At 35.7% G+C, this 21,687-nt stretch overlaps 1 protein-coding gene across 2 annotated transcripts; it reads left to right on the top strand.

Annotated features, from left to right (window-relative positions):
• Window positions 1-1,226: 1,226 nt before the first annotated feature.
• LOC117399259 (5-azacytidine-induced protein 2-like) lies at window positions 1,227-20,990 on the top strand. 2 transcript variants are annotated; one of them, XM_033998333.3, is made up of 8 exons: window positions 1,227-1,473; window positions 3,975-4,207; window positions 6,365-6,490; window positions 6,643-6,742; window positions 7,585-7,718; window positions 9,968-10,020; window positions 16,694-16,821; window positions 18,164-20,990. In XM_033998333.3, exons 2-8 carry the CDS (start codon window positions 3,980-3,982, stop codon window positions 18,565-18,567), a joined length of 1,173 nt encoding a protein of 390 aa, XP_033854224.3. In that variant the 5' UTR covers window positions 1,227-1,473; window positions 3,975-3,979; the 3' UTR covers window positions 18,568-20,990. The 2 variants fall into 2 exon arrangements, with proteins under 2 accessions (XP_033854224.3, XP_033854223.3); XM_033998332.3 differs by having other exon boundaries at window positions 3,906-4,207.
• The last annotated feature ends 697 nt before the right edge of the window (window positions 20,991-21,687 follow it).

Here is a 21,687-nt window from a genome sequence, read left to right as displayed (position 1 = left end):
TGCGTTGAAAAATGGTAGAAAAAGAGTGCTTTGATACATTAATGCTTGGATCTTGAGGTAGTGTGGGGACTCAGCATGTGTTAAAAAATGTGCCCTAGCTCTTTGTATGGATACCCAGTATGTATACTGTGTTTTGGTCTATAATTGTTGCAATCAACATTCTGTAAATAACATAAAATATTTTGTTGATTGTTCAGTCACGTCAATCTGAATTGTAACTGGGTGAACAACGTTATTTCAGATTTTCTAAGGGATTTAGGGGGGTTGAATTCCCAAAATGAAATAGGATCAGGCTTTTTAACAGGGGTGCTGTCCATATGAGTGACACAGGTATCGATATATTCCTAAACAATCTCCAGCACAGAATTAAACACCAACCTGCTGTAAATGTGTTGTCCTTTCCTATCCCATACCCACCATGACATATTTGTGCTTAATGTATTGGTATGTTATTTGGCTATTGTTTAAATACATGGAAGCATGGAACCTATTGCCTATTGCCTATGTAGTCTATGGGCTTCAGTACGAATTTATGATATATTTCTAAATTCTAAACCAAGGTCATAAATTAAGTCATGGAACAATAAGTACTTGTAATACAACTGAGCTGCAGCAGGTGTAAAATGTAAAAAAAGTCATTTAAATAACTTGACATGTGATGAATACAAGGTTCTCACATGCAGCTTTACATAGTAAAAAAAAAGTACAACCTGACATATGGCGTTTTATTTTTCCTGAAATGCCACGGTTGGATAGGGCCTTTTTTTTTTTTGACGTGAGAATCAAAGATTTGCATAGGGTACATTAAATGGAAGAGTTATTCAAACTATCATGCAGGTGTCAGCTGGTACAAGTGTCTAATGCGACAGAGCCACCATGTCCATAAACCATTTAACTGCACTAAAGGCCATTATGTATAGTAAGTCAATCGCATTTTATGTTCTTGTCCTCTATAGACTTCATTAAACATCATCGACATTCTATATAATAACAGGTTTGTGTAATTTCCCACACGTAGACTTGTTTAAAAACGTCAAAAACATTATTCTATATACAATCACGTGTTTTTTTGTTTTTTTTTACCCATCTCCCCATTTAAAGCCTGTGTACAATATGATTTTATATTGCTTTGTTTTTCTACATTTTCTGTAAAGGTTTTTTGTATATAATGGGATATATTTGGTGCTGCTGCTCCTTTAAATACAGGTTGCAACCTCGCATGTCACGTGGGGTGAGGTTGCTTGACTTTCCCCGGAGCAAGGAGCAAAGTTTACCATGGCTTGTGTTCTTATTATGGTTTCCTGTTGCCGAGAATGGAAACTGATGTTTCCGTGCGGGTTTCTTTCATGACATGACATTACAGTAAAAAGGTGGTCTATGATTTCAACATTTGTGACCGAATGATCAATAAACTCGTAAATTGACAACAGTTACAGAATTTGGAAGAATACGCAGATGCAACTTAAAAAATTGGTAAGTGCTGAATGTAAGCAAGTTAGACTTTCTACCACACTAAACCTTTTGTTGTTGTTGTTTACAAATAATTGTTTTTCACAAACTACCCAAATAAAATCTGTTTAGATACAACAAAAATAATGGCAGTCGTGCCTTGAGTGAGTCAGTATTGTCACCAGTCTGCCGGGCATTTTTGCGTCAAGTTCGTCTTAGTCAAGTGAAAAACAGACGTACCGGCAAATATATTTGTTTCACGTAGAGAACTAGCAGTACTGATCTATCTGTCGACTTACTTGTACATGTTCGTTATAAACACATAGAAGTATGTAGCCTAAAAAATAAACATCGGTTCAGCAGTAATAAGTGAAGCTATAATACATATTTTTAAAGCGTCGATAAATTGAGTTCTCTTTAGAGAAACCCAATGATTATGTATTATTGCACTTTATCAGTTCAAGCTGCGCGATGTTGGTATCAAGAACATTTAATTTATAAATGTGACCTTGTTCTAAGAAAGCCCACACAGTATTCACTTAACCGAAACCCACCCTGATTATTAGAGTTACTTTGAGAATTGTTACTAAAAATGATCAGGTGGCAGCGATCTCAGAGCGCTTTGTGCTCTTGCTGACATTACCATGTATATTATTGTACAGTAAGTCTCATTTGAATCTGTAGTTAAATTCTTAATTAATGCAGGGAAATATACAGGTAACTATTTAGGGATTTAGCGTGGGGTTGGCACATTTTAACAAGTTCCTTATGATTTTAGATTTGTTTAGGGTCCTCGATCCTTATACGCTGCTCATCCATCAGTCTGTTTAATGTACATTTTATAGTGTGAAGGCCAGCTCAATGGCCTTCTGAATGAAAGTGAAACAAAACAAACCACAGCACACTGAACAGGGACATGTAATAATGTCATTGTGGTAATGAAAGGCATGGATTATTATTTTTTTTAAGTAACCTGATATTTATCCTCTGTGCTGATTGTAGGTATGACTGTTCAGATAGTATTTTGTAAGGTCAGAGGTTTGGTGTGCAGAACCTCCTGTTGTGTCATCTGGGCTTGATGTGACTAAGCGATAAGGTACTTTATACTAGATGGGAAGAAGTTTGGGAACCCATAACAAGGGCCAAAGAGAACTGCAGGTTATATGAGTACGAGTCACATTCTGTTAGTGAGATGTGTCTTCGTTTCGTTAATGGCATGCTTATGCAAAGTAGCATCAGGATGGCACTGCATTTAGAAAGAGGACAATGAAAGCAGGCCAGCAAAAACTGAGCAGGAGCAAGGGTAGGATGCTGAAAGGTACAACTGTCCAAATCCGTTTAGTTTGTGTGTCTTTAGCCTTTCCATTGTTTAGCATTTGAAATGTAAACTTTCAAACCAGGCTGGTCAAACTGACAAAAAATGGGGTGGAAAAAAAGGGATGCTGGCTTTTGAGGGCAACATAAATAATCTACTTATATGTCTCCACAAATTAATTGAAATCAGAAAGTTTTGCCTGTTGTTGTTCCAAGAACTTAATGGAACTATTACCTACATACTGCTTGTACAGCTATAGCCAAAAGTTTTGCATCACCTTATATAATTAATCCATTTAGCTTCATAAAGTTGAATGAAACCTGCTGAATAATGTTACGTCAACATATTGAATTGCATACCGCTTTGTAGTTTTCCATGTACTTAATGAAAAACTGACAGAAAATAGAAAAATGTGACATTTAGATAACTAACTTGAAATACTGTACTACTGTTATGGCTTCCGGTAGACTTTTGTGACATCATTTTGTAGTTTCTTTCATTACATGATGTTAAATAAGTTTTTTTACAAGGAGTAGACCTACTCGTACAGTTTCTGATATTTTGTTTATTGCTTTAAATGTTCTTTTTTGGCAGTCAGACCGTGATCTACTTACACCAATTTATGGTAGTGAACCAGAAAGCAAATCTCTTTATCTGTTCGAGCTGGCTTGTGGTCTTGCTGTCCCAGTCTTCAGTTGGTGTGAATTAAACTGACATTTCTATTTTCTGGGTCTCAGGACTGTCACTAGACAGGTCTTTTAGATATGTTTTTTCAGCCGCAGAACTCTCGGTATTGACTTCAATCAGAATTGAGTGTGCAGAAATATATTTTTGTTTATAAATCTTGACACTTGACACATACAGTGCAATTGATTAGACTTGAGTTAATATTAAATGAGTTTAAAAACAACCCATACTTCACATTTGCACAGTTTACCAGAACCCTCCTGGTATATTGTTCTTATTTAAAGCCAAGGTAAATCTATATTAAAGGAAACTTAAAATTCTGTAGATTGGGTTTATTCAAATCAAGAAGTCTTCGCAAAAGAAATTCCTCATTAATCTGTACCTTGCATGATGAAGTGTGACATATTATTTCTCTAGAAATAAGAATTCTGCTTTTGTGCACCATTATGTTTAGATGTACAGAATACACCTGTCACTTCAGACACCTAGAGTACAGACCTGGTTGGCATTTCTTTGAACACAGCTACAATGGAGCCTCCATATGTCGAAGATGACATCTGCATCCTGAAGCATGAAACGGCAGACAGCTCGCTGGAGCTATCAAAGGAGAGCCCTTTTTCCATGTGTTCAGGAGATGAATCTGTCGCTTCCCACTTTGCGCTTGTCACCGCCTACGAAGACATCAAAAACCGGCTGAGGGAGGCAGAGAAAGAAAACACATTCTTAAAGAGACGAGTCAAGCAACTGGAAGGAAAGGTAAAATAATAAAAAGAAAAACTCTTTCATCTTCTCACCCTGACAGGGCAGCACAGGCTGAACGATGGGCTAATTTAAAAATGGATTACCCTTATACAAGGAATGGACAAGAAACATGGGTTACTACCAGGGCTCTGGAAAAGACATGCTAGGCATAATTACAGTGTCATCTTAAAGGAGAGTAACCTCTGGTTCTGGGTTATTTTTTTCCCCCTCTGTCTTTACGTGGATGCGAGATTGCTAGAAGTATCCTGCCAGGCATTGAACAGACCTACCTACTCATTCCATTCAAATCATGACAGTGGAATGAGGAAGTCTGCCCAACAGATTCTCCAGGCAATCTCACAGGCAGGTAGAGAGAAAAATATTGTTAACTATGGAGCTGCAGAATTCAAACCCCTCAGAATGATTGAAAACATCATAAAAACGGACATGTAAAAAATTACATCTGAAGCTATTTGTTAAGGCCGGAGATACACGAGGAGATTACTTGTGTATCTACGGCCTAACATATAGCAAGCATTTAACTACATTACAAACATTTTCATGATGGAGTAAGGTCAAGTTCTAGTTACGTGTGTAGGTGTTCCTGAGATTCTGCTCCTGATATACTACTGTAACTGAGGAGAAGGCTATTCTATAGGGTTAACCTAACCATGTTGATAATACTATATTAGTGGTATCCTTTGAGACCCATCTTAAAGTTTTCAGATCAACCAGCTTCTAGGAACTGGACAGTCACCGATTTTAAATTGTTTTTATATTACAATTACTAAAACCATTCCAATCGCTGTTCTTTTTATTAAAAACCGAACTTAGTTTTACTTGCCTCAGTAAATTAAGAATCCACTGTAGCTATTGCTCAAGAACCATAACCATTATATATCCAGTACTACTGTAGCTAAAGTACTTCTAATGAAAGTACTAAGGATTTAGCCCAAGTAGTGATTTAGTAGTATTACTAAATAAACATACAGTTCTGTATCCGGTAATATTAGGCCATGACAATGACATCGACAGAGATGCCAACGGTTACAATTTGGCCATAGTATATGCTATTTTGGAGGTTCTGCTACATCAAAGGGGTATAATACTACAATTTTTATTAAATAAATGAATGATGGATACTCCCTTAATGTTTATGAAATACTATTTTAATACCATGTGTGTGTTTTCCTGTTCATTTTTGTAATTAATTAATTGTTCTTAATACTGTATTTCATATTTATTGTGGCATTTTAACTGACATAATAAAAGCACTGAGCCGGGTTGCTTAGTAACCAGTTCAGGGGTCCTTCAGAAACTGCTGAGCAAATGTTGCCCTGCAATCATTATCAGTCGCACGTTAACTTGGTGGCTTATCAGTTATTAAAGTAGGAATCACAAATCAAACAAAAAATGTCACTCCCCTCCATCTAAAAGATCGAGATAGGCTTGTCAGAAATACTGATGAATTTACCACAGAATGATCATTCATCAAAAGAAGCAGAGTGTCTGAATATCACATCTACTGTGAATACTGCCATATACTTTACTGCCAGACACACCAGCAATACTCTCCCCATTACTGTATGTTTGTACAAATGGGTTTTGAGGTTTAACTCACTTTAAATTATTAATTATTGGATACTACACAGCATTTAAATAAAAAACATGATGTTAAATATCTCTTGAGGTGTTGTTATTTTGATAGTTATTTTTATAGTCTTGAAGTTGAATATTTCAGTCCAGGTTTGACAGCACTTAAGATACTAACACACTCTTCATTACTAATATTTAAAGCCAGGATAAATAGAATTCCAAATAAAATTAGTGTTTTTTATTGTTTGTTTTTTTAAATTTGTAAATGCTGTGTGTTTACAATTACCAGAATTCTAGATTGAACAGCAAAATGAGGTAATTGGCTTGCCAGAGCCTAAGAACCGATTAATTTCTAGCAGCCACTGGCCTTATAAAAAGTAAATACAAAAAATAAATAAAATAAAATAATTCTGCTTCGCTTCACTCGGCACATGCTACTATTTTCTGCTTTTATAAGTTGGCATCTCTTCATCGAAAGCGTCTCGGTTTGTATCTAAAGCTTTAAAAATTGCTTCAGTAGGGAATAAAACAAAGTTATTATACACAGTGACACATTGCTACTTTTTACCCATGTAGAATCAACACTGCTGTGTTCAGCCAGATGAATTCACTGCAGGACCCAAGTATGTCAATAAAGCCTTTAATGCTTTTCGTGGAATCTACATCGAAAATAAAGATTTGCAAGTGGAACTGGATAAAATGGTAGGTACTGTACGGCGTCTGTACGTCAAATGGCTTTCATTTTCCCCACAGTGCTGTGTGTCTTTAATTGTTTTGTTGCCTTCCTGTTGTTGGTGATCATCAGTACATTTGTAAGTGGTGAAACTGTTTTTGTTTTTGTTCTCCTTTAAAAGAAAAAGGAGAAGAGTGAATCGGAGAAGCATCTTAGTGAACAGCTGCAAACTAGAGAACTCGAGCTTCTCCAACTAAAAACTGAAGTGGAAACCAATCAAGGTGTAGTACTGCGTAACACCCCATGTCTTCAGTGTTGCGTGCGTGGCTTGACAAAAACACTATGCATTACAGCCTACATAACATCTGACCCCACTAATTTAGTTTCTTGCTTCCCTGTGTTTTTAGTGAAAAAAGAGAGTCTAATAATACTGTCTGTGTAACATTTGGAGGTAGCCTTTAACATTCTGTGAATAAAATATGTGTAAACGTCATTCTTAAAGAGTAAGGAGCGGGGTTCCGAAAAATATAACGTTACACGTCCCCACGTGTTGCCACAACTGTTTAAATAACGTACCTGTAATTTTTCTTTTCACTGTTAACATCCTGACAACTTTTTACACTTATCACTTTATCAAAGCTCCTTTCAGAATGTCTGCTGTAGTGCACTGGGGTTTCAGATCTGTCCTCTAAATCAGAAAGAGCGACTTAAAAAAAAAAAAAAAAGATAATCCTTGCACAATTGGTGCACTAGAGCGGACATTTTGAAACGGACTTGAAAGTTAAGTGTAAAAAGTTGTCAGGAGGTTAAAAATGAAAAGATACATTACATGTATATTTATTTAAACAGTTGTAGCAACCCGTAGGGACGTGTAATGCTATATTTGCCGGAACACTGCTACTGGCTGTCTTAAGCTGGTTCTGTTGAATCTCGTGTTCATGTGTTTGGCAGGGGATATGTAAGCTTTTTTTGTACTATGCACTGTTTTTAGGAAACTTTGCCACCTTCCTTTCTAGGAAAGACTAATATTATAGTGCTGTATTTAGATGTACATATTTCTGGATATTATTGTGTGTGTCTGTTTTATTTTTTAATGCATGATGTATTGTGAAATGATTTCCAGTTATGAAAAAGCTGACCCCCACCAATGATTACTTGGAGCTGTACAAAGTGAACAACGAGCTGAAGCTACACACCTTGCAACAGGAGCTAGATATCCTCAAAACTGAATACAACAAACTCAGGGGAAAATATGAGGTAAGATAATTTTTACATTAGAATTGCTAACTTAGAGATATGATTTTCACTGACGTCAATGCACTTATGATACTATGCTGTTTCACCACCAGGGAGTTTGTTTTATATTAATTTTTGTTGCTTTTAGTTATTTTCTTAAATTATGCAAATATAAAATGGAGGCAAAGATGCAGTGTACTGTTTAAATATTGGCATTAGAGTATATTGCATCGATTATGAAATGGTATTTAAATGTAAAGTTATGTAAAAGGGTCAGAGGCTTTAATAATTTTAAATACTGTATTCTGCAACAAAAAAATCAATTGCTATTGGCCACTAGATGGTGCTCTAAACCTTTTTTAAAAAAAAAAAGAAAAAGAAAAAAAGATTTGTAGGATAATACTCACTGTTTTTTTGTTTCTGCTTTCAAATAAAAATGGCTGAATAATTAGCAAGTTGATTAATCATCTTTGTCAAAGAAATTAAAACCTGAAAATCTTTCAGTAAAAAGGACACTATATGAATTCATTTTGCAGTATACAGTATACAAGACCTTACTAAGAGTGATGTGATGCAGCAGTCAAAAAGGGTTTATTTTGAAACTCTTACATGAAATAGGGGAACAAAACATTAAAGGAAGCGGGACCCTTTTTGACACAACTGTTAAGCACTCCGCTTTATTTAAGAATTGTGGTTTAAGAACCACAGTGCAGCCTGCCTCATTTTGACTGCACATATATTTATTCTATACAAATTATACATGTACATATACATTTTTTCACACAGAACTGTAGCTTCAGCAATTCTGATCCTTGTGGTACAAATGGAGCTAAAAGCCAACACTTTAGGTTACAGATATGAAAATTATCCAGTCAAAATGTTTAGTACAATAGGCTACCCTACTCACCCAAATTTTCCACTATATAGTATTCTTTATTATTATTATTATTATTATTATTATTATTATTATTATTATTATTATTATTATTATTAATAATAAATACCTGAATATCTGAATTTCGCAGGGACAGCTTTTGACAGTAGAATGTGGTTATATATGTTGTTTGTTTATTTATTTATTTTCATGTTTTCGTTCTTCTAAAACAAATCTTTCTTAATGAATGGGACAAAAAGCGTGCACACAAACTGGCTTTGGAGGTGGCTGAAAAAATCTTGTTTCAGCTGTTTATCGTTACAGTAATTATTATTATTAATCCCTTGCTTTCTTGTATTAAACATGGTTAAACTGAGTAGTTTGCTTTACATGATGTGACAGCAGTGGTGTAGTCGAGGGTTTACACCGGTAAATGTAGGTGGTATTCCCACCCAGTTCGTGGCGGTATATGGACTTGGCACTGGGTAAAGTCTAGTGAAAGATAGATGGACCCGGACCCTCCAAGACAAGCATCAACCGACGGTTTCAGAGCCTTAGAAATCGGTTTAATTCAGTGGTGACCCCACTGTAACTAAAATGTAATTTTAAACAAGTGTTGAAAGATCTGACATTGAATCTAGTATTAGCTCTAGTAACTCAATATTTTATAAAACTGAAATAAATATAATTAGAAAAAAAAAACAAAAAACAATTGTGTACTTTGTTTATGCAAACTGAATCGTGTCACGGTCAACACTGTGTCTCAAGAAGTCGGCGGCACTCTGCAAATCTATATTTGCACCGCAGAAGAAAATCTCAATTTTCAATTGTCCTTTTTCTTGATTTTTTTTATTTTTTATTTAAGTGTATTTCATGTCTGAAATTGAAAAAACGTTATCCCGAAAGTGATTGGGCTACTCTTGTAATTACGCTGCATGACTGTAAAATGACCAGCCCCTATGTAGAAAATGCGTAGTTCATTTACATTTATTTATAACACATCGTTTTTTATGTATTCCGATTGGCTGAGGGCCCGTAACAATTTATCTGTTCATGTTTTATCTGTTCAAGCTATCTGTTCAACTCCACCAAACAGGGGTGTTTACCCACTTTATTGACCACTACACCACTGTGTGACAGCATGTATAAAGTAAAACTGAATTCCCAAATGATATTTTATCTGCAACTAAATCCAGTCTGTTCCTGAACATGTACTGTTTTAGACCCTGGATTAATCCGTTTCTATCTGTGCTGTTCAGTTGGTAGCAGCATGTGTAAATGAGGTCCTCTGGGTTAATATAGCTTGTCATATCTTGCAGAATTGGATATGATAGGTTCTACTGTATTACTTACTACATAAAATAACATTTTGTTTTTTTTTTAATTATTATTACAGGACCAGGTTAATAACAAACCTGTATCTACGCAAGGATCAGGATATCATAGCGGGTATGTTTTCATTATTTTTCTTTTGGGATGTCTTGCAGTGAGAATTATAAATCTTATTTAGTCCCACTATTATTGTATCCAAATGATTTTCCTTTAGAGCCCTCTCTTAAAGTTAACACTCAACCCTCTTTTTTTTTTACATGGATCACAGCACCCTATACAGTATGTACATATCGAGATGTTCTTCTTATTCAAGCTGTGTGATGGGATAACCCCTGGGTGTGTTTTGTATAGTGTGGATAATGTAGCATGGGTGATTTTAAAATGATGTTGGTATGTGGGCAAGGGGAAGTCACAACTAGTTCACATGCAGACTGTGCCTGGACTCAGTTGATTGATTGATTAGCAATCGAGTCCCGGCACAGCTGCATAAAAGAGGCGAGCATTTCTCACTCTGAGTTTTTGGGTGTACCGAGAGGAGCTACGTGAATGAAAGAGAAACTAAAATAGCCACCAGCGCGTTTGTTTTATCTGTCTCTTTTGGCCACAGAGCCGTTTTACTTTTCAAAAGTGTTTGGTTTTATGTTTAAGCCTTCTATTTATTTACAATAAACTTGCGCAACAGCTCTGCATACCTCCCAGTACTGTGTGTCTCTTCCTGGTCTGACGTCACCCACAAGCCTATCCGTGACAAGCTGTTACAGGAGAAAGCATTTAGAATAGCTGTTCTTTTATGGTGATGCACGGATTGCTAAGATTAGTGCCTTTCTAATCTGGGCTACATGTCATGTTAGAGATTTGCGTCTTGATGTAGGCTGTTAAGCCAAAGGAGAAAAAAAAAAACATTCTTCAGCTTCCTAATGAAGTGGTACACTCCAGTGCTTAACACCGGCCTCTGATGACATAAAGTTTTTATTATTATTATTATTATTATTATTATTATTATTATTATTATTATTATTATTATTTATTTCTTAGCCGACGCCCTTATCCAGGGTGACTTACAATTGTTACAAGATATCACATTATTTTTATATACAATTACATTATTTTATACACATTATTTTTACATAAAATTACCCATTTTATACAACTGGGTTTTTACATGAGCAATCTAGGTAAAGTACCTTGCTCAAGGGTACAGCAGCAGTGTCCCACAACCCTCCGGTCAAGAGTCCAGAGCCCTGAGCCCTAACCACTACTCCACACTGCTGCAGTGATGTGCAGAAAGTGGAGTCAGACACATACAGGACAGGATGGACACAAAAGGGCACTAAAGTGTTATTTTTCTAATGAAATGGGCTTGGGGTTTGCATTAAATTTAACCTATGGGTGTGCAAATTCATCGATTTGCACAGTGAACCATGATATTCAAACAGTAATGTACATATAGATATTTTTTTAGTATTTGTATTGAAAATCCAAGAATACAATTTATTAGGAAGTAACCGCATCCCAAATTTCAATCATTATGTGTAAAAGGATGTTTGTCAAGCCCTCCAGAAGCGAACCAGAGAGCGAAGGGAAGGCAGGTTATCATCGCAGTTCATTTAATGATGGAAGGAAACACAACAGAATTTAACATGTGTGCTGCCATGTTTAAAATCAAAAGTGTGGCCTTAATTATTTTTTTTTCTGCATCAAGGACGCTAAGTTCTTGCTAAGAGTCACATTGAGGTAGATTTTCAAAGGCAATTAAGGACTTTAGACAGGTGTAACTGAGCTTTTTAGACGTTTGGACGGGGGTCTAGTGTAAGAGCGATTTTCTAAAGCATCTATCATTCCCATGTTCATGTCCTTAGACGCTCTGCCCCGTCTGTCGACGTCTAGTCGGGTTTTAGCTCATTACCATATTTACATGTGATTTTCAAACATTTAGACTCATTTAGGCATCTAAAGTTAGACCTAGAGCACGTCTACAAAAAGGTGTCTGCTGCTGTCACTTGCAAGAACACAGTGGAAAGAGATGAGAGTGGAAAGAGATGAGAGTTGATGAGAGGGAGACAGGTGTGTTGTAATGTTTGTGAACATTATTTACATTTATCTTAAACAAATAATCAGAATCATGTATTGATTGCTGAAAAAGAATTAGGTTTGTGTGTATAGCTCATCCCTTATGAAAAAAATCTGTAGTATTACTATAAGATCCTATAGGATTTCTATAGTGCCCTATTGTATTCCTATAATATCCTATAGTATTTGTATAGTATCTCTGTTTGTACTACTTCGTTCTGTAGTGTTGTATGATATTTACTATAGAATTATATAGTATTTCTCTATAGTATGTCCCAATTAACTAAATTTTACTAGATTCCTATAGTAAAACTATAGAGTTCATGTCATAAGGGATTATACGTTAATTTATGTTCCCAAAATTTGCATTTTCTGTGTTTTAGTTTTTGGAGTTTACCTAAAATTACATTCATGTTTTTATTACAGGAAATAAACGTGGGAAAATCAGAACAGTACCATGTTGATAATGCGATCAATAAGCATGAAAAAGTCCTCAAGTAAAGTCTGAGCAATAACAGACATTCAAAAGGTTTTAAGTAAATTATCAAGCAGTATTTCTGTATTGCTACGGGGTACAGCATGCCAAAAGGTTTTCATTCAAATTAAGTTGCACTATAACACAAATGTATTTTCTCTGTCCCTTTTGCATGGGGGAAAAAAATACTGTACTTTAAAAATTCAATAGTGTTCCAGTGCAAGGTTCGAGGCTTTTTTTAAAATAAATGGAGAGTATCATAAATGAAAAGGTGAGATATTTATCTAATAAACATCTCAATTAAGAGAGTCATTACTAAATAAAAAACAAATTCCATATTTATTTTGTTTTTCTGAGCATCTGGCTACCTTTTGAGCAGAGCATTTGCCTTTCTCATCTGACGCTTTTATTTCGACTGTAGTGGGCTTGTCCGCTCCCTTTCCTTCTGCAGCAGGAGAGGTGGACACTGCACTTTGAGTTGCAACGTCTAAAACCTAGACGGAACGTATCACTTCCCGTTGATCTGCATACATTGTAATAGCAGTAGTGTGGAGTAGTGGGCAGCAGTGTGGAGTAGTGGTTAGGGCTCCGGACTTTTGACCGGAGGGTCGTGGGTTCAATCCCCAGTGGGGGACACTGCTGTTGTACCCTTGAGCAAGGTACTTTACCTAGATTGCTCCAGTAAAAATCCAACTGTATAAATGGGTAATTGTATGTAAAAATAATGTGATATCTGTATAATGTGAAATAATGTATAATGTGATATCTTGTAACAATTGTAAGTCGCCCTGGATAAGGGCGTCTGCTAAGAAATAAATAATAATAATAATAATAATAATATGCAAAAGTAATGTACATAGACGGCTAGCTGACTAATGTCTAAATATTTGAAAATCACTCCCTTCTCTTGACGTCTAACTCCGATGCTAACCTATGAGAGAGGCTTGGCGTCGATGCCACGAATAGTAAACTTAGACGTCGACGAACGTCATTCATCCAAGTCATTTTTGAAAATGTAGTCGTCTAAGAAGACGTGTAACTTTGGACGTTTGACTAAAATTTAGTCATCTTTGAAAATCTACCCTATTTTCAAAGGGTAATACAACAAATCAAATTTTAAACAACATCATCTTCATCCTCATCGCAGCAGAAGACAGCAATGCAGGCATGATAACATCTAGTACTATGTATAACCTACACTGGAAACATTAAATCGTTAACTATCTTAAGCATCTGTGAGCACTAAAAACATTACCAGTCCGATGGTCGAGTGGTGACGTCACAGACCAGGAAGTTGACACACACAAGGTACTATGGGTGAGTCACAAATGCACTCTTTTTGTTTATTAATTATAAATAAAACGTTTAAACATAAAGCACAGGCACAGTGGCCAAAACAAATTTACAATAATTCCACGAGTATTGTGCTGGTGTAAAGTAGTAGTAGCATTTTTTTTCTTTTTATATCTTACTACTTCCGTTCCTACTCTCTGAACAACCAACCCTCATGAGCGGCTGATCCGCTCTTTATATATCCGTGACCATCTCCAAATTGGTAATCACTTAATTAATTTGGAGATGGCCATGTTATGCACGCTTTTAGCTGGATGGGGAATTTTAACACCATTCATTCTGTAAAACAGTAATAACAAACATTGTGTTTAAACACCAAACAGTACCTTTAAATCATAATAATACAAAACAAATATAAATAAACACAGGGGCGGGGTGTACCCCGTCACAATGTCGTATTGTTAAGACACTGTCGATGCATAGCTCTAATGATAACCAAAGCTTAAACATTCATCCCCTTTCTTTTAGCACTATCATAAGTACCACTGGTCCTGCTTTTCTTGTTTTCTTGGTTCTTTGCAGATTAAAAGCTGGTGGTTTATAGGTTTTGATACTTTAATCACTGGAGAAAATTATGTGTCAGGAATATACAGCCCAGCATTTTTTTTTAATTCCGGAAAAAAACATGTGAATGTCATAGGGGTGTTATTGCTATGCTAATAAGAGGCAAGAAATTAGTTCTAAAGCATGCATATATATATATATATAACCATTATTTCCAGCAAATTATAATGTCACAATTATTTAAAAACAGATCTGATGCTATGGAAATTTCTTTGTGATCGTGAATCTCCGCACAGATATCTTGAATGTCTGCTGCTGAATGTCAGTATCACAGCAACATTAAATCAATCAAACAAACTTTCTTTGGCTGCTTACAAAGGAAAAGTCAGTTGACATGCGTCAGGTGTGTGTATATTAGAACCTGTTGCAGTCTCTGTCCCAGCTATGTGGATATGTGAAGTTGCAGGATTTTCTGCTGCCCACAAGGGGGAGTGCACGTACAGTACTTGAATTACTTGCAGATGGCATTTTCCATCTTCATTTTCATATACAAAGGATATCTAAATTTTACAGTGTTGTAAAAATCACAGTGTATATATACTGTTAAGCAGGGTTTCCCAATCCTGGTCCTGAGGACCCTCTGTGTCTGCTGGTTTTCATTATGTTCTCAATTACTTAATTGAACCCTTCATTGAACTGATAATTTGCTTAATTAGACCTTTTTACTTGTTTTCAGCTCCAACAGTTGCAGATTTCAAGTTAGCTATAACATTTTATAAGTAACTTGAACTCTGCAACTGTTTAAGAGTTGAAAACAATTAAAAATGTCAAGCACATTCTCAGTTCAATTAAGGGTCTAGTTAAATAAATATATATAAATAAATATTTATGTATATATATATATGTGATATGCAATATATACAATTATAATATAAACTTAAAAACAATTGTATGTTCTTTCATCATCACTTCTCGGCTACATATAGAAATTGCAGATGAATAGCTGAACCCATTGTTGTGAGCTGCTTAACAGGCCCTTGGTTAAGTGATACCACTGTTGGATAATAAGGGTTTGATTTCTCTACCATTCCATTCCCCCACTGTTGTTTTTGAAGTTTTTTGTTTAAAGGTTAAACATGTGTTACCGCCAGTAGTAAAGCTGTCGTGTGGGCAAGGTGACATCCTACGATTCTCAGGTTATACTTGAGAGGTAATGTTGCCTAATAATGTGTGAAAGAAGCTGTTGGCTCACAGATGCTTTGCTTCAACCATTACTTCTGTAATACAAAGTCAGTATACAGCCAACGCCAATAGCTTTGCATCACCCTGTAGAATTAACTAATTGTGCTTCATAAAGTTGAATGAAACCTGCTGAATAATGTTAACATCTTGAATTACATACTGCTTTGTAGTTTTCCCATATACTTAACGAAACATTGAAAAATGTGACATTTTGAAATCTAACATGAAATACTGTACTACTATTATGGCTTCCGGTAGACTCTTTTTTCGGTGTCATTTTGTAGTTTATTTGATTTTGAATAAAATATCTAAATTGTGTTCATTTAGTTTTTATGTTCATATAGGTATTCCTCTATATTCTCCTTTTTACCATATTGCAGGAATCGCTAATGCTTCTTTTCTTGTTGTGTGACATTAGCCAAAGCCTGCAGTTAGGCTTTAACTGCAGAGTTGGTTCCATAAATCTTCCAGGTCAATTAGGCTGTTTGGTTTCCCATACAATGTCTCCCAACACTTTCACAAATTAACAACATAACAAGTTATACATTCAGCAGACAAAACCAGCATAGTGAAAGATCGAATCCCTGACTAGACCAAGGCACGGTCTGCTATTTCAGAACAGACAGGGTTACATTCTAGAACAGATAATGTATAGACGGGGATCTGTCATGTTCAAACACTGCAAATAAGTGGAGAAAATGGTATGAAAAAATCTAATAAAAAGATGACAAATCAAACAGAAGCAGTGTACAAAAAGAAAAAAAAAGTCTTAAGGTCAAAGAGAGAGGTAGCTTCAAGTCAAAGCACCTTAGCACACACAAAAATAAACACTTAATTAAAAACAAGTTATTACAATAACAACTGATCAGATTGCTTGCAAACATCTCCAAAAGGTAAGAGAGTGGTAAAAAAAAGAAACCTCACAATAGTCAGAAGCTTAATTTCTTCAGACTGATTCACTGAGAAACTGGTATCTTTGTTGACTCTGTTTTTTTAAAAATAAATAAATAAATAATAATAATAATAATAAATCAGAACAGTAGCAGTGTATTCCATCACAATGTTTTATTTTTATTTTAGGGGTTTCTACAGTCGGGCTATCATGACCTGTGTGGTATTGATCGAATTGTTTGTGTTTAATTTCAGTGACACTTCTCCACTGCAGGCTTACAGAGACCTCAAAAGAGAGATGTCTAATTTATATGCAGTGACAAAGTTGCAAGCAGAGATGGTGAAAAACCTGAGAGACAACTCAAAAAGTGCAGCCTGCAGAGGTAAGTCAGTGGCTGGTGGGTATGAGTCTTTGTGCTTTAATCACTCATCCTATCTGCATTTACAAAAGCATCTTTTATCACCTTTCATCAACCCACTGCACATTATATTTCCAGCCTACTCACTTTTTTTTTTCAACTTGGGCTTCTACTTTCCATGCTGGTCAACTTAACGCCTCAAGGTGTTACTGGTAGGCTGCCTTCTGTGTTAGTCTTACCCATTGTGGCTTGATCACACGGCTGTTTGTAGAAAGCCACAGTGTTAACTGTGTTAGTTGTATTTGACATTTACTGTAATCAGTTCACACACGTACACACGTGTTTATTTTTTTTTGTTATGTTCAAGTGCAGACAGAATGGTTTTGAGACACAGTATTCTTTTGTAATCTTTTGAAGGGTCTTCTAACATTTTTAAAAAAATTGGAGTTTCAATACTTAAATGAAATTTAGATTAAGATGTTTGCAGTGTAATGCTTTGCGTTGCTTGGTAAATGAGATGAGCATGACCAATACATTGAATTCCTCAATTCCTGGCATTTTTTACACAATGCCATACATTTGTAGCTCTCTGTTCTCACAAAGCATACTTTTGTTTGTTAAAATTACCCAAAGGTAGTCCAGACTTACAAATACTAATTTCAATAAAATAAATACACCTTTTTTTCAGAGCATAAACCTGGTAAATTGGCTTAAAGTAAAAGGTGAACAAAATATCATTTGGGTGTTTTGGTATATTTGTATTTCTACCCTGTGTACCAAATAATTTTTTATGAATTCAAAATCCAGCTTGTTTGGCACAAAGTACATTATACAAAAAAAGTCTTTAACCAATTTCACCAAATGTGTTTACATATGTAGATCATCATCCAATGGGATATTTCAGATGGTTTACCATTTTGGATAAAACAAACGCCAGACTGGCCTTTTGATTTCATAAACTCTGTTAGTCATCTTCAATCTGGTTGACTCCACTTACAGGGTATGTGTCTCCCTAATGAGGGTTAAAGGTAGAGGGGAAAATGGGGGGGGCCTTTACTTCAGGGTTGCGCTTCATTTGTCAAAGTCATTTTTTGTATCCTTCTATGACAAATACGAACTTGCAGTGCTTTAAGATTATGGCAGGTAGTATTAATTCCTTTTACTACACTAACTTGTGTAATTTGAAACAGTTGAACAAAATATCAAGATGTAATCTGCCTATTGGCCCAAGATATATAATGTCTTATCATGGAAACAAAGGATACAAAAATAAGTCTTCACAAATCAATTGCCAGTATATTCTTACCATATAAATGCATCTTGCCATTAATTAATAATTTTAAATTGAACCTTTCTATACTTTCAGATTCATCTGCTGTTCCAATCCAATGCATAGAAGACTTACAACTTAATAGCAGAATGGTAAAAATGACTGCCCCCAGGCCAACACACAAAAGCCCCTGTGGTTCCTTTAATGGCCCCATGTTCAGCAATGCCACAGCACCTCCTATTCCGAATGAGGCCACAGGCTTATCTGATGATCCTTCTAAACACAGTTGGACAGCTGAGAGGCCGAGTCCTGTTGGCAGCGCTGCCTTGCAAGAACATCCCTCGTATGGACGCACTTCTTTGGATGAAAACTCCTGGTTGTTTCCCAGCCCTCCAAAGCCTAGTGATGCATTGTTTTGGGAAAATGCAAACACCCTTTATTCCTCCAGTAATCCAGTTTCCTGCCCAAAGAACCAGGATCAACAGTGGCTTAGACCTTAGTGATTTTTAATTAGACTGTCAACTGTCTCAACCTTATGCAGCAGAACTTTCTACAAATCTACAATACAAATCTGCCTTAAATGTAACTGCTTCAGCTATTTTGGTTATATGATGTTTTAAATGTGGCAATGCATTATGTTCTAGAATTGGATTCCATGCATTAATACTCTTACCATGTTAACACTTGGTTCTTAGCTAAGGAGTTGATAGTACATTGGGCTCCTAATAAAGGCATTCCCCCATACACCGTGGGGACATTAGATTCTAACATAAAGTGTGTTGAAGTTAATGACTATATGAAATGGGGTTCCATGTAAAAACCCACTACCCATCTGGAGCAGATAGGTATTTTCAGCTAATACCAAGTGCATATAGTACTGTGAAACAGAATGTGAGTTGATGTGGGCATTCAGGCTTTTGCAGTGTTATAAATAATAGAATGGTGTAGCACCCCCCAAAACAGTTGTTTCTTGGGTGAAAATGTCAACCAAAAAATGACTCCTCTTAAAGAGTAAGTAGCAGGGTTCCAAAAAATAGTGTTACACATCCCTACTTGTTTCTAGAACTGTTTAAATAACATACCTGTAATTTTTTTCATTGTTCATCCTTACAACTTTTTACACTTATAACTTTAAAGTCTGTTTCAAAGGTCTTTTCAAAATGTCTGCTCTAGTGTGCTGATAGTGTAAGAATTATTGCCCATGTTGTCAAAAAGGAAACACATTAATAACAATCTATGATGTGGCATGGAAAAGAAAAGCCAGAGCACTTATGTTTTTTCTCTTCCTGCAGTGATTTAGAGGACAGATCTGAAACCCCAGTGCACTAGAGCGGACATCTTGAAACGTGCTTTAAAACAGACTTTAGAGTTATACGTGTAAAAAGTTGTCAGGATGTTAACAATGAAAAGAAAAATTACAGTTACGTTATTAACAGTTGTAGCAACACATGGGGACATCTATATTTTTCGGAGCCCTGCTACTTACTCTTTAAGTAAGCTGTCAAATGTGGGATGTCAAATTCTAACATACAGTTAATAGGGTGAAATGTTTAAGTACAGAATGCATTTTCATTGAGAGTGCAATAGATATTAAGCAGGTTATTCCAGATTATACAACAACCAGACACTGCTCTTTCGTCGGTTTTTAGCGATTCTGTTATTACTGAACAGAGGCAAATAAATCACTGCTTAAAGGTGCCAATAATAATTATTGACACCCGTTCTAAAACCACTGCTTACTGATTAAACATCACATGGATGCTCAAGCCCTGTTATAAAAATGTTAACACTTTCAGCTTACAGCTTAATAAAATGGCAGTGCTGTCTGTACTACTGAATGCAAATTGTTGAGACTGCCATGTTTATTTCCAGGTTGCATTATACCTTCAGTGACTTTTATGGTGCCACTGTTCTGAATCTGAATCATACAGCTGTAGCATACCTTTTCACAGATGAATTATAATCAAAACCACATTATCTGCCTGTACAAAAGTATCCATATCTGCTGCTACAAACTGTGCTTGTAAGCCCAATTAAGTTACTTGCTCATAAAAACAGTATATGTGTGAGAGTAGAGATCTGTGTGTATGTTTTAAGCCTACATCATATGGAGAATTTGGGCTGATTTTTCAGTGCACGGAATGCCAGATATACAATGACATATCTCTTTAATGCTTCTGAAAACTGCAGTCTCCACATTTGGAAACTAAAGCTATTTTCAGAATGAAGACCACACAGACTTCATGTAGTACTCACATGAATATATATTGCTGTAGTTTTAATCTTCCACAGGTAAATGTTTTTTAATTGGAAAATAATCACACACTGGTACACTTAGGCAAGGCGTCTTAGGTATATTGTATTTTTCTTGATTGTGTGATTAAATCTATATCCAGAATATACAAAGAAATGTGATGTTAACTTTTGAACCCTTCTTGTTTATTACAGTGTCCCTAATGGATCTTCTATTGTGTTACGGTTGTGTTTGTTGGTTATCTCATGAAGTGTATAGGATATGTACACACACACAGGTTCTACAGACTGTGAACCGGATACTTAAATATTCTAGAATCACAGAAACATTTTTGTCTCCAAAACCATATTCCATATACTTATATATATATATATATTTATTCCTAAAAGAGCATGAAGCATCAAGGGCTTTTAAAATTACCAACTTTTTTGCTCAGTTAATTTAAACAGCAACAGTAAAAGAAGCATTCTTTTGTTGAACTAATTCATATAATATTACAAAACTGAAAAAAAAAGAAAATTGTCTGTATAATAATTTTAAACCAAAGACATTTATGTTAATAGTATCCTTTTATGTTAAAACTATTGTTTGTATTTGGACCTGCTTTAGTTGTGTTTTTTAGAATGAATTAGCAATGGAGTTGAAAGGAAATAAATAATATACGTGAAATGTGTTTTGTTTATTCTGTGCACTGCTGGTACTGGACTGGTTGATATGACTGAATACAGCAGCCCTGTTTATTTAACTGATACTTTTTAGAAGCCTTTTAGCACCCAGCCTGTCACTATGCTTTTCAGTGTTCCTCTTCAAACTGATTAATCTATATTGTAAGTGTATGTTCCCTTAAGTTTTACACATTCCAGAGTCATTTCACTTTGGGCAGGGGAACATTTCCCAATAACTTAAGGGACCAATCTGATTAATCTTCTAAGCCTACATGACAAACAAATAGCCCAGGCCAATCTTAAAATCTGGAAACACTGGAGTTTACCAATGTTAAACCTTATACTACATTGTTAGGTAAGTTAAAGAAGCTTTTGGCAAACTGCCCACAGACTTGAAGTGTGTGTCTCTGCAATAGTGGGTCAAGGCAACATTAAAGGCATTGCCATGGTAATACAAATCATGCAAAAAGTTGAAGTGTTTTATATCACATTGTTCAAGAAATTATTTGTGAAAAGGGTGAGGTCTTGGTTGACTGTGCAGTACAGTACGTAAGACCTAAACTGACAGTTACCTGTAAAATGTTTCTGGTTTTCAAAAAGGGTAGAGTAGTGTGCGTCCAACTGGTTGTTACATCTGTACTTCAGACTGCAAATCAAGGATCACTGTGTTGCAAACATCCCAGAAGTAGAAATACTGAAGG

The sequence above is a fragment of the Acipenser ruthenus genome, chromosome 4 (assembly GCF_902713425.1).
Source record: "Acipenser ruthenus chromosome 4, fAciRut3.2 maternal haplotype, whole genome shotgun sequence".
In the NCBI taxonomy this organism is placed as follows: Eukaryota; Metazoa; Chordata; class Actinopteri; order Acipenseriformes; family Acipenseridae; genus Acipenser; species Acipenser ruthenus.
Note: the sequence above shows the minus strand (reverse complement) of the source record. Positions and strands in the feature narration are given on the sequence as shown.

Excerpts from the sequence above, each read along its gene's own strand:
- LOC117399259 (XM_033998333.3), top strand. The coding sequence starts at position 3,980 with ATGGAGCCTCCATATGTCGAAGATGACATCTGCATCCTGAAGCATGAA. Across the intron at positions 4,208-6,364 it reads TCAAGCAACTGGAAGGAAAG|AATCAACACTGCTGTGTTCA; the intron begins GTAAAATAATAA and ends TTACCCATGTAG. Across the intron at positions 7,719-9,967 it reads AACTCAGGGGAAAATATGAG|GACCAGGTTAATAACAAACC; the intron begins GTAAGATAATTT and ends TTATTATTACAG.